General features: G+C 45.8%; 1 protein-coding gene across 22 annotated transcripts in view; it reads left to right on the forward strand.

Annotated features, from left to right (window-relative positions):
• POF1B (POF1B actin binding protein) overlaps positions 1 to 12,192 on the forward strand; it is a 176,527-nt gene that overhangs the window by 134,822 nt on the left and 29,513 nt on the right. For all 22 annotated transcript variants that reach the window (XM_068250017.1, XM_068250039.1, XM_068250019.1 and 19 more), the window contains 5 exons: positions 1,882 to 1,947; positions 7,958 to 8,091; positions 8,410 to 8,434; positions 10,151 to 10,222; positions 11,492 to 11,584. In XM_068250017.1, the coding sequence (XP_068106118.1) occupies positions 1,882 to 1,947; positions 7,958 to 8,091; positions 8,410 to 8,434; positions 10,151 to 10,222; positions 11,492 to 11,584 (390 nt within the window). The remainder of the gene's footprint in view (positions 1 to 1,881; positions 1,948 to 7,957; positions 8,092 to 8,409; positions 8,435 to 10,150; positions 10,223 to 11,491; positions 11,585 to 12,192) is intronic.

A 12,192-nucleotide genomic window follows, 5' to 3' on the forward strand; every position in this document is an offset into this window, starting at 1 on the left:
ACTTGCCCCGCCACCACATGATGTCCTATTGCCTTTGCTCCATTGACCTTCTGTCCCATCACATAGCAACCGAATGCGTCGCCAGCTGTACAGCAGACTGGGTCTGTACAGCCTCGGTCCAGCGATGTTGCCCAAGGGAACCGGTGCCGATCGCTATTGGGCGACATGCGTGTGTATTGGCCTTAAGAGTAGGTCCACACTTGTACCTTGCAGATCGGATCCGTTTGAAATTGATCTGTTCTTGTAAAAAAAAAGTCTTCTCTCCGTTTTGAGAGAAAATGTTTTTTTTTTTCGCAGCATAATTTTCCAGTCAGTTGAAACCTATTGCCAGTCCTGGCCTTGGGGGGGGGGGGGGGGGGGGGGTGTTGCAGAACCGGAAGGGAAAGCAGCCAGGACTGGGGTGGCAGCGGTCGGCAGGGAGGGTCCCCTTTCCTCGCTCCTCTCCAGCTATTTGAGCGAAAGTTGTTAAAAGTTGTTAAAATGTAAAGTAGGCAGCGAGCGTGGAAGCGTACCTTCTTTCCGTTTTTTGAACAAGTGTGAACCTACCCTTACTGTACATACACACACCAAATTTTGATTGACCAATTTTAGCACCTCCATAAGGGCAAAAAGAATTTTAATATTATGAAAATATCTTGCATACCACATGGAAGTGATAAAATTGGCCAATAGAAATTGGATGTGTGTACGCACCCTTAGCCACAGATTCTGATCAAGTATGCAGCAGATCAGGTGCTCTGACTGGAGTCATACTGGATTAGCTGCATGCTTGTTTCAGGTGTGTGATTCACACTACTGCAGCCAAATAGATCAGCAGGGCTGCCAGGCAACTGGTATTGTTTAAAAGGAAATCAATATGGCAGCCTCCATATTCTTCTCATTTCAGGGGCCTTAGTCAAGTAGTAGCTTTGGCTCTCACTTCTGGTCCTTTTGGTAACCTGGGATAGGAGAGAGGACAAGGCAGTTGGCAGCTGGCTGCGCCCTTTGACATCCTCTGCGCCCCAGGCACCAGCCTAGGTTACTTTGTGGATGATCCTGCTCTGAGCTGGGTTTGTAGACCGTCACTTGCAGAATTGGACAATGACAACTCGTAATTTCAGCTTGACATGCAAATGTAATGCAGGTTCCACGCCGCTTAGCAGTGGCCTCTGGCCTAGTCACATGCACCGCCTGTCAAATTTAATTGGCTTGATTTCAATTTGCATGCAAGAGTCGGTTGGTAGCATCTCACTGATTCTTTAGTGTCTTGCTGATCATATGGTGGTTACTGTCCATCCTGGAGTATCTTCTTTCTCCTCCTGTCATCTATATAAAGTGAAAGAAAAACCCATCAGGGGAGTGACCACCTGGTGATAGGAGTGGAAGATGTGCAGAGCTGGGAACTCAGGAATGTAGAGATCTCAGTCATAAAGCATAGCTCCCAATTGTCCCTCTTTTGGAGGGACAGTCCCTCTTTGGGAGCCCTGTCCCTCTCTCCCTCTTTCCTCCTCATTTGTCCCTCTTTCAGGACTTTGTCCCTCTTTCTATGTAAATATATATATTTATCTATTAATAAATGTTTGACTCTAATCTTTATTCCCCTCCTTTAAATTGATATATTACTAATTTTAAAATGTTAATATGAAGGAAAATGAACCAGGATAGAAAGGACCAGTGTGGTTTAAAAAAACATATTTTTCTTAGGAAATCTTTATGGTATACGGGACTAGGGGTGTAACGGGGGCATGATCAGGGGGTGTGGCTTAAGTGTCCCTCTTTCTCATCTCAAAAATTTGGGAGGTATGAAATGAGTGATAAGATAGAAGAATGAGGTCTGAGCCAGCTGCTGCAGAACATCGTTTTCTGTCATGTAATCACATAGGTCTTTTTCTTGTGTTTCAGGAGGTGATATCTGAACAGAACGTTAAGTCAAATTACCAGGAGAAAGTCAATCTGCAGATGGATCAGGTGGGAGTTGCTGCTGATAAATGAGATGTGTGCTGAAAGACGATAAGCTGCTTTCCTCCCTCGCTGCACTATTGTTATACTGCTATAGCACTAACATCTTCCGTAGCGCTGTACATCATTTTTTATTTTATTTATTGTATTTATAAGGCGCCAACATATTACGCAGCGCTGGACATTAGTTTAGGTTACAGACGATATTTAGGGGTGACATACAGCAAAATGACAATACAGGAATACATGCAAACCAGATCACGCAGCACAGTATGAGTACCAGGTAATGCTTAGTCACTGGATGGAGCATGGAGATCACACAGCACGGTATGAGTACAAGGTAATGCTTAGTCACTGGATGGAGCATGGAGATCACGCAGCACAGTATGAGTACAAGGTAATGCTTAGTCACTGGATGGAGCATGGAGATCACGCAGCACAGTATGAGTACAAGGTAATGCTTAGTCACTGGATGGAGCATGGAGATCACACAGCACAGTATGAGTACAAGGTAATGCTTAGTCACTGGATGGAGCATGGAGATCACGCAGCACAGTATGAGTACAAGGTAATGCTTAGTCAGTCACTGGATGGAGCATGGAGATCACACAGTATGAGTACAAGGCAATGCTTAGTCACTGGAGGGGAGCATGGAGATCACACAGCACAGTATGAGTACAAGGCAATGCTTAGTCACTGGATGGAGCATGGAGATCACACAGCACAGTATGAGTACAAGCTAATGCTTAGTCACTGGATAGAGCATGGAGATCACACAGCACAGTATGAGTACAAGGCAATGCTTAGTCACTGGAGGGGAGCATGGAGATCACACAGCACAGTATGAGTACAAGGTAATGCTTAGTCACTGGATGGAGCATGGAGATCACGCAGCACAGTATGAGTACAAGGTAATGCTTAGTCACTGGAGGGGAGCATGGAGATCACACAGCACAGTATGAGTACAAGGTAATGCTTAGTCACTGGATGGAGCATGGAGATCACGCAGCACAGTATGAGTACAAGGTAATGCTTAGTCACTGGAGGGGAGCATGGAGATCACACAGCACAGTATGAGTACAAGGTAATGCTTAGTCACTGGATGGAGCATGGAGATCACACAGCACAGTATGAGTACAAGGTAATGCTTAGTCACTGGATGGAGCATGGAGATCACACAGCACAGTATGAGTACAAGGTAATGCTTAGTCACTGGATGGGAGCATGGAGATCACACAGCACAGTATGAGTACAAGGTAATGCTTAGTCACTGGATGGAGCATGGAGATCACGCAGCACAGTATGAGTACAAGGTAATGCTTAGTCAGTCACTGGATGGAGCATGGAGATCACACAGCACAGTATGAGTACAAGGTAATGCTTAGTCAATCACTGGAGGGGAGCATGGAGATTAGGCAAGTTAGGTTCACTCAGATGCATAGCATGGGTTTACAGTAATGGAGGTGCATGATCAGGTAGGACACAAAAGGAGGAGGATCCTGCCCAAAGGCTTACAATCTACAGGAAGAGGTAGGGACACGAAAGGTAGGGATAGGAGTTCAGATTCAGGTTTAGAGCAGAGTAGGCCGGAGTGAAAAGGTGAGTTTTGAGGGCCTTCATGAAGATGTTGAAGGAGGGGGCTGCCCTAATGGGGGGTGGTAGGGAGTTCAATAGTGTCGGAGCGGCTCTTGAGAAGTCCTGGAGGCGTGCATGGGACTGGGTGATGTGGGGGGCGGTTAGGCGAAGTTCATTGGAGGAGTGGAGTGAGCGGCTAGGTGTGTATCTCTGAGTGAGATCGTAAATGTAGGTTGGACAGGTTTTGTGGACAGATTTTTAGGCCAGACACAATATCTTGAATCTGATTTAGGACTGGATAAGCCAATACACAACAAATAGTGGGGAGTAAAGATACTTGAAATGTTCAAAACTCTGTAGAATCGGGACACCCCGCAATACAAATACATACTTGGTTGTTGTGAGATTTCAGACATCCCCAACTTATGTGGAGCTTTCTATGATATGAGGAGTTTGAACAGGATCCTTTGGGTAACCGGTAGCTAATGGATGGATTGGTAGAGAGGGGCTGCCTTAGAGGAGCGGGAGGAGAGGTGGATGAGACGGGCAGCGGAGGTCAGTAGGAATTGACAGAGTGCAGCAGCATTGGTGGATGAGATGGGCAGCAGAGGTCAGTAGAGACTGGCAAAGAGGAGCAGCATCGGAAGAGAGGTGGATAAGAGGAGCAGCAAATTTCAGTGGGGATTGGGAGCGTGGAGCAGCATCAGAGGAGCAGGAGGAGAGGTGGATGAGGCGGGCAGCAGGGGTCAGTAGGGATTGGCAGAGAGGAGCAGCATCAGAGGATCAGAGGAGCGGGAGGAGAGGTGGATGAGTAACAGAGGTCAGTAGGGATTGGCAGAGAGGAGCAGCATCAGAGGAGCAGGAGGAGAGGTGGATGAGGCAGGCAGCAGAGGTCAGTAGGGCCTGAAGAAGTGCCAGTTTGTATTCGATAGACAACAGAGAAGAGTATTACCATACACGTCAAACTCTGGCCCGCTGGACAAATCTGGCCCTCAGAGCCATTAAATTTGGCCCTCAAGTTGTTTTCCCACTTTATATTATGTTTGGCCCACTCTAGACCACCAGGGAAGCATTATTGGAGGTGAAGCCCTAGAACACTTGGGAACCATATAGGGAGGAAGGGGGAAAGCACTAAACACCAGGGAACTGTATAGGGAAGGGAGGGGGGGCCACCTGGGAACTTTATATGGTAGGAGGGTGGCCAGTAGTCATTGAGGTTGGCCTTCGACTTGGTCCTAGTGTACAATTTCGGCCCACATTGTATTTGAGTTTGACACCCCTCATTAGACAAATTCTGAAGATATTCGATGTAGCAGGGGAATGTTGGCTGCCCGTAAGTAAAACCAAACTATCGTGTTTCTCAGACCGGAGGTACACTTTAACCATAGAGGAATATCGCCCGTTGGGATCACAGACATAAAGAGCACCACCAGAAATTGGCTGCCTCCATCCACCCAACCCTGAAGTGAAGTCCTGGGTGGAGTTTCATATTGAGTGTTGTTTATATATAAACCTATTTAATAGTGTTTAAACTGCAGCCAGTCAGATGAGTTCGGAGACCGGCCAGACCTGTCTTGTTACATCCAGTAATTAGTCATAGTGTGAGTGTGAATCGCTGGATCAGGTCCCTGTATGTCGCTGAGACTAAAGCGGAGTACACACCTGAGATACAAGTCTTTGGAAAATGAAAGATCTTAGACCAATTTTACCCCCTTCCATGTAGTATGAGAGCCATACCTACACAGTCTGTTCTTAAAGGGGAACTGAAGAGAGAGGTATATGGAGGCTGCCATGTTTATTTCCTTTTAAGCAATACCAGTTGCCTGGCAGCCCTGCTGATCCTCTGCCTCTAATACTATTAGCCATAGCCCCTGAACAAGCATGCAGCAGATCAGGTGTTTCAGACTTTAAAGTCAGATCTGACCAGAATAGCTGCATGCTTGTTTCTGGTGTTATTCAGATACTACTGCAGAGAACTAGACCAGCAGGGCTGCCAGGCAACTGGTATTGATTAAAAGGAAATAAATATGGCAGCCTCCATATACCTCTCACTTCAGTTCCCCTTTAAGCTGAGTCAACCCATCAGATAAAAATCTTTGCAAACTGTCAATAGGTTCGTCAGTGAGGTTTGAAAGATCTTTCTAAAGTTGCCCATTAACGGTACCATTTTTTTACCAAATGCGATATTTCGATGCGATTTTTACGATCAAATTGTGTAGAATATTCACCAATTCACCAGCCTAATTATAGGCAGGGTGCACATCCGGAATTCAAAAGAAGGGCACCAAATTAACATTAATGGAGGATGTTAGCTTCCAAAATTTGTTTGCATGCAAAGTATTCCATACTGAACCCTTCCACCACGATGAGGTGATTCCTTTGGAAGGGACCCTAGACATCTAACTAAATAACTGCCGAGCATAGTGTGAATCTGGGAGCAGCTGGACATAAAGTAGTTTACACATTTTAGTTTTTTTAAAGGCAACAGGGGGGAAATGGTAGCGCATCCTAAGACCAGGCCACATTTGAATGACTACCAACAGAGGAGTGCAGAGCCCCCTAGAGGCAGCATACACACAACTTGTATTCAAAACAGAAGCTACAATATGCACTAGAGCCCTAACCTCTGATAGTAATAACCCGTCGTGGTTATCTGCCGTATCTCTGCATGGGTTTTGCAATGTGTAGACATAATTTTTCCTGCTCCCTGTGGATGCTGCTGGGCGTCCCGGAGAAATCACCGCTCAGCTGTCAACGCGTTCCCTTCATAAACTAATTAACCTGCCTCAAACCGGTTGAGCAGCTGCTGTGATCGGCAGGTCTGGACAGGCGTCGAGGCGTGGCGTCTGAAGCGGAGAGCTGCTCGATGCAGACCTGTCGCCTGCTGTACCTCCACGTCTGCAGATAATATGAAGATTCTCATTATTAATAATCCTCAACCTATATTGCCTCCACCTTCCATGGAGCTGGAGGTATTAAGATAAGAATATGGCTGCATAAGACATCAGTACTCTGCAAGATCAGCATGACTGTAAACGTGGCCAAACCCGTTTCATTTTATTTAAAGGGTATCCAAGCTGAAGCTCAGGTACAAAATCAGATACTTGCCTAAAGAGAGGGAGGCCACGGGATCCTATAGACCAGTGGTCCTCAAACTAAGGCCCGCAGGCCGAATGTGTCCCCTGAGGCTTTTTTTACCGACCCCCCCCCCCCCCCCCACACACACACACAAAATATTTACTTATAGATGCGGTCAGCTACATATTTAAATATTGGTGGTCCGCATATGGAATAGCAGTGTTGGCATCACCCATCCACATGGAAGCCAGAAAGCAGTCATTTGCTGGCTTCCAAGCAAATTCCCCATCAGGTGACACTGTTGTCCAACTGGACTGCAGGTTGTCACCTGGGTATGCTTCACTGTCTGGCCCGCAAAGACTTTTACACCATTTTATGTATAGTCCGGTCCCCCAGTAGCCTGAAGTATGTTGACCCGGCCCTCGACCCAAAACGTTTGAGGACCCCTGCTATAGAGGCTTCCATCCCTGCTCCGTGGTCCTCTGTTGCTGAGCGCAGTCCCCCTTCACATCGCGGCCGCGCAGCTCCTCTTCCGGGATCGAGTGCCCGCAATATCCGACTCAGCCCGCATGCACAGAGCAGCGGGCTCCATGCTACTTGGCCTGCACGGGCGAGGTCATACAGCCATTGCTTTCACTCTACGAAGAGGAGCTGCGCAGCCCTGATGTGAAGAGACCGCGCTCCGCTACGGAAGACCACAGAGCAGGGAAGGAAGCCTCAATAGGATGCTGAGGCTTCCCTCTCTAAAAGGTAAGTATCTGATTTTGTACCCGAGCTTCGACTTGGGTCCACTTTACATTTTTCCTTTTGAATCGACATAGCCAATCCAGTTTTTTGGTTGATTTCAGTGAAAACAGTCTAAAAGTGAAAGGAAGTGGTGGACTTTCCTTACCCAAGGAAGACACAATTTTGTCGATTTCAGACAACAATTAGCTTTATTAGATTCCTCCACAATGCAACGCGTTTCGCCAGTGCAATCCTCCTTCATCAGGCAAGTAAGGGAGCAACTTGGAGGCATAAGAACTCTTGGCTAAGCGCACAATCTAGCTGATTACAACAAACCCATATTCAACAATAATTGTCTCAATGGATTAAAAAAAGCTTTAGTTGAAGTTAGAATACTTGATAGAACAGTGACTATAAAGTACTTATGAAGTATGGACATAGTATATCATCATGGACTCATTAGTATCCAATCCATGATATACTATGGCTATATTGCATATGCTCTTTATTGTCACAATACTATCAAGTTCTCCTAACAAATTGCCAGTTGTATGTGTGTGTTGCTTACTTTATTGTTTTAATCCTCTCTGTTTTACAAAGTATATGTTTGTGTTGTAACGAGGGTGTTTGCTTTGCCCAGGTCCAGCGGAGGAGCAGCTCGGTCTCGGAGCAGTTGGACGCTCGCTATTTCGGTGAACTCCTGGCCGAGTTGAGCCGTAAAAACAATGACCTGTACAGCCTCCTCCTGCAGCATGTGGAGCGGATGGGAGCCAGGTAACCCCGCACATTATGGTTGGGACCCTACACGGCTTTACAGTTGGTTTAACTGGGAAGAGGAGGGGACACACCGAACAGCAATCGCTGCTTGTTTTATTTATATTATTATTATTAGTTTTTTTTTCATTTACAAATGCCATTTACAAAATAGACGTTCTTCTGTTTCTGAAAATGTCTATTTTTTACTTTTTTCTCATTAACTGTCCATTAGATGGCACCATTCTTGTTACTAAAACTTTAAGTTGTGTATATTTTTGTTCTATAAACATTTTTTGTTTATTTTTGCATTAACTGATGTCACTCTGTGTTTTGCAGGAAACCCTCCGACTCAGAGCAGCAGGTAAGTCCAATCATTCATGTATTTTTTTTTTATACAGATTTGTATTGGTCGGAGTACATTCACAGTGAGTGTGCTCGAGGTCCTATGTATACTGCAGACCACCCACTGCGATTCTGGAGTAATTGTGGATTTTGCGGAACTTCAGGTGTTTATCAAACTTTCGGCAAATCTAGGTATGTGAGGAGAACGGAGGGAACAAGGGAAAAATCTTTCAGAAAAACGTTGTAGTTTTTGAGAAAATTGATTTTTCGAAGGGAAAAGTGTTTTTTAACTGCAGTTAAATGGCGAATAATGTATCTACCCATCATTCAGGTTCATTCACTAAAGATAACGCGCTTAAAGGGAAGGTCCAAGCTGTAAAAAAAAAAAAAAACTCCACTTGCCCGGGGCTTCCTCCAGCCCCTGGCAGTCGATCTGTGCCCTCGCCGCAGCTCCTCTCACTCCCGGTATCCTGCGCTAAAGAAGCCGGCCTCGCCAGGTCGACTTCCGGGTTGGCTTCATGTGCGCTCCACGGCTCGCGTCACGTGGTGTACGCGACGTCATCGGGTCTCTACTGTGCAGGTGCAGTAGTTCTGCGCCTGCGCAGTAGAGACCCAATAATGTCGCTTACACCACATGACCCCCCGCCGTGGAGCGCACATGAAGCCAACCCGGAAGCCGACCTGGCGAGGTCTGCTTCTTCAGCGCAGGATACCGGGAGTGAGAGGAGCTGCGGCGAGGGCACAGATCGACTGGCAGGGGCTGGAGGAAGCCCTGGGTAAGTGGAGTTTTTTTTTTTTTTTTACAGCTTGGATGTTTCCTTTAAGCAGTGCGGGTAAATATTAGCGAGTGCACGCTACACACGGTCCTGTCAGCATAGCCTGCGCTATTAACTTGTGAGTGATCCTTCCTACTGCCGCACCATGTAATGGTAGCGTGTGTTCTTACCTTACGTGTGAACCTTCCCATTGCCACACAAAGTGGTGGTAGCTTGACTGCGATACTTCACTAGTGTGGCTGCTACCAGTCCTGGTGACGGAAGCATGATGGGGCGGGCGCGGCCGGGCTGCGCATGCGCCGTATCCCCCGACTTGAGAAATTACCGTGACCCATAGCAGAGCATCCATGAGGAGGACGGTGAGGGACTTGTCAGCTTGAAGGGGGTGGAGGAAGCCCCAGGTATGTATTAAACTTTTTTTTTTTTTTTTTTTGGCTCATCTCAGGTACAATATTTATTTATGGATTATTTAGTCAGTGTTTGGCTTTCCTCTCCCTGATTTACATTCTGCGATTTATCACTGGTGGTGCCATCTGTAGTCCTGTCAGGTGATCTGTACGGAATGGTTGTTACCGAGCATTCTATGCACAGAGGGAGATGCAGCTTGCTTGGCAGTTGGAAAAAGCCATTATTTCCCACAATGCAATGAGGTTCACAGACTGCAAATTGTCAGGGCCAAGGTCATGACATCACACTGTGGGGTGAAGGTAAAGAAAAGGTAAAGATTTCTCATGGGAAAGAGGGTATTAGTTACTGAATGGGATGGAGGTCAATCCTTGGTTACAGTTCCTCTTTAAAGTGCCAGTTGTCATGCTGGCATCTGTCACAGCTGGGACAGGCACACAGCCAGTGAGGTCACCTGATCTGCAGGTCAGTTCTGGGTTGGGGACACAGGAAGTATCGGAGGCAGAGGACGAGCACAACAGCCAGGGACATTTATTCTCTCTTTTGTCTTGCAGGAGGACATCGAATCTCTGATACCAAAAGGAGTTTCTGAGCTCACCAAACAGCAGATCCGCTACTTGCTGCAGGTGAGGACTAACGTGGCGAGACAGGGGAGCGCGGGTGTCAGTGTAGTGGAAATCTACTGCTAATGATTGGGAAGGCCGCATGGAAGGGGGATGGTAGAGCATGCGGGTGCGTGGGATGGTTTGAGCGTGTGGCGGGGATGTTAGAGCATGCGCGTGGCGGGGGATGGTGATGGTTGAGCTAGTGTGGTTGAGGATCAGTGATGAGCGAAAATGATTATATTCTTTTTGCATTAATTTTCACGAAAATAATGTCAAATTCAGCTTTCGACTGAACATGCCATTAAAATTCATTTTGAGATGCATTTGAGATTTTCACAAATTTTCACGGTAAAACTAAAATTTTTGCATCAGAAAGAAAAAATAATTTCCTTTTGACTATATTGCGAAAATAGAATTTATTTTTGCAAATATTTTCTTGAATGTGAAAATAAACATTTTCGATGCAAAAATGACGGCTCCGTAAAGCTGGCCACACTACAATCAGCACAAATAAAAATCCCATCATGATTGGTTAGTGCTGCGCTTGTGCCCATTTGTGCTGCAAAAATGAAGGTTTGCGCTGCTTTCGTTTTGAAGATAATAGCACTTATTTTCCTCAAAACAATCCCATCACCCAGCCCCCATACAACAACCTACGGACATGAAACTGGTACGTCTGGATAGTGCTGTGTCTGTGCTCATTTGTGCTGCAAAAATCATCTTTCTATCGTTCATAGTTTTTGAGATATTCAAGTTTTTATAAAGGTCAAAAGTTCACTCAGTCCCCCTGCAACATCGCAAAGGCTGATTGAGTCTGAGTGAACTTTTGACCTTTATAAAACCTTGAATATCTCAAATACTATAAAAGATAGAAAGATGATTTTTGCAGCACAAGTGAGCACAGACGCAGCACTATCCAAACATACCAGTTTCATGGGTGACCTTCATTTGTGCAGCACAAATCGGCACAAAGGTAGCAGTAACCAAGTATGATGGAATTTTTATTTGTGCAGATTGTAGGGGGGGCAGCTTCATGGAGCCAATGACTGCCGAAAATTCGCAAACAGCAGTGTTGAGTTTGGTGAAGCATGTTTTCAAAAGTTGCGGAGTCCTACCAATGATGGTGAAGCGCATGTGGCTGGGATTGTTATCTGCCATGTGTAGTTCACGGTAGTTCCTGGGGTTTCGTAAGACTAAAGCATATTGGAAACAAAGGTAAAAAGTTCTGGCTACAGTGTGGCTTTAACCGTATTGCTTAAATACATTGTTTTTTTGTGTCTTTTTCCCCAGATGAGACAGACGTCTGACAAGTCCACGAGGCTGGTGCTGGCCACGTTCAGCAGTCTGAAGGAAGAACTCGGCCATTTACAAGAAGACCTAAATGTAAGTCCACATACGATCTACATTCAACTCAGCCAATCACTGTGCAGCATTTGTTTTTTTTTTTTCTTTTTTTATCGTTTTTGTTTTAAATGTATTCGTTATTCCCCAGAAAATAAAATGAACAGGGAAAAAAAAACCACAAAAACATGATATTTTTGGCACCATACTCCTCCAGGCATTAAAGGACCACTATTGCGAAAAATTGTAAAATACATGTAAAAACATACAGATAAGAAGTATGTTTCCAATGTGCAAGGCATTTTGCAGGTACTGTATTTTTTGGACTATAAGACTCATTTTTTTTCTCCCCCAAAAGTGGGGAAAAAAGTTGTATCTTATAGTCCAAATGCCGGGAGTTCCTGACTTTTGATGCTTGCCAATACAAACTTGACACAATATTGGGGACTCCCTGTACTGTGCCCATGCAGAGGAGGACACAGGGGACAAACAGAGGACACAAAGGGGCATAGAGGAGGACAGAGGCGGACACCTGGAGGACACAAGGGAGACAGAGGAGGACACAGGGAGACACAAGAGGTACAAGGGGGGTATGAGGGAGCATAATCCACAAGAGGCCCCTTCACCATGGATGCACCAGGTTTAGTATA

The sequence above is a fragment of the Hyperolius riggenbachi genome, chromosome 8 (assembly GCF_040937935.1).
Source record: "Hyperolius riggenbachi isolate aHypRig1 chromosome 8, aHypRig1.pri, whole genome shotgun sequence".
NCBI classification, from domain to species: domain Eukaryota; kingdom Metazoa; phylum Chordata; class Amphibia; order Anura; family Hyperoliidae; genus Hyperolius; species Hyperolius riggenbachi.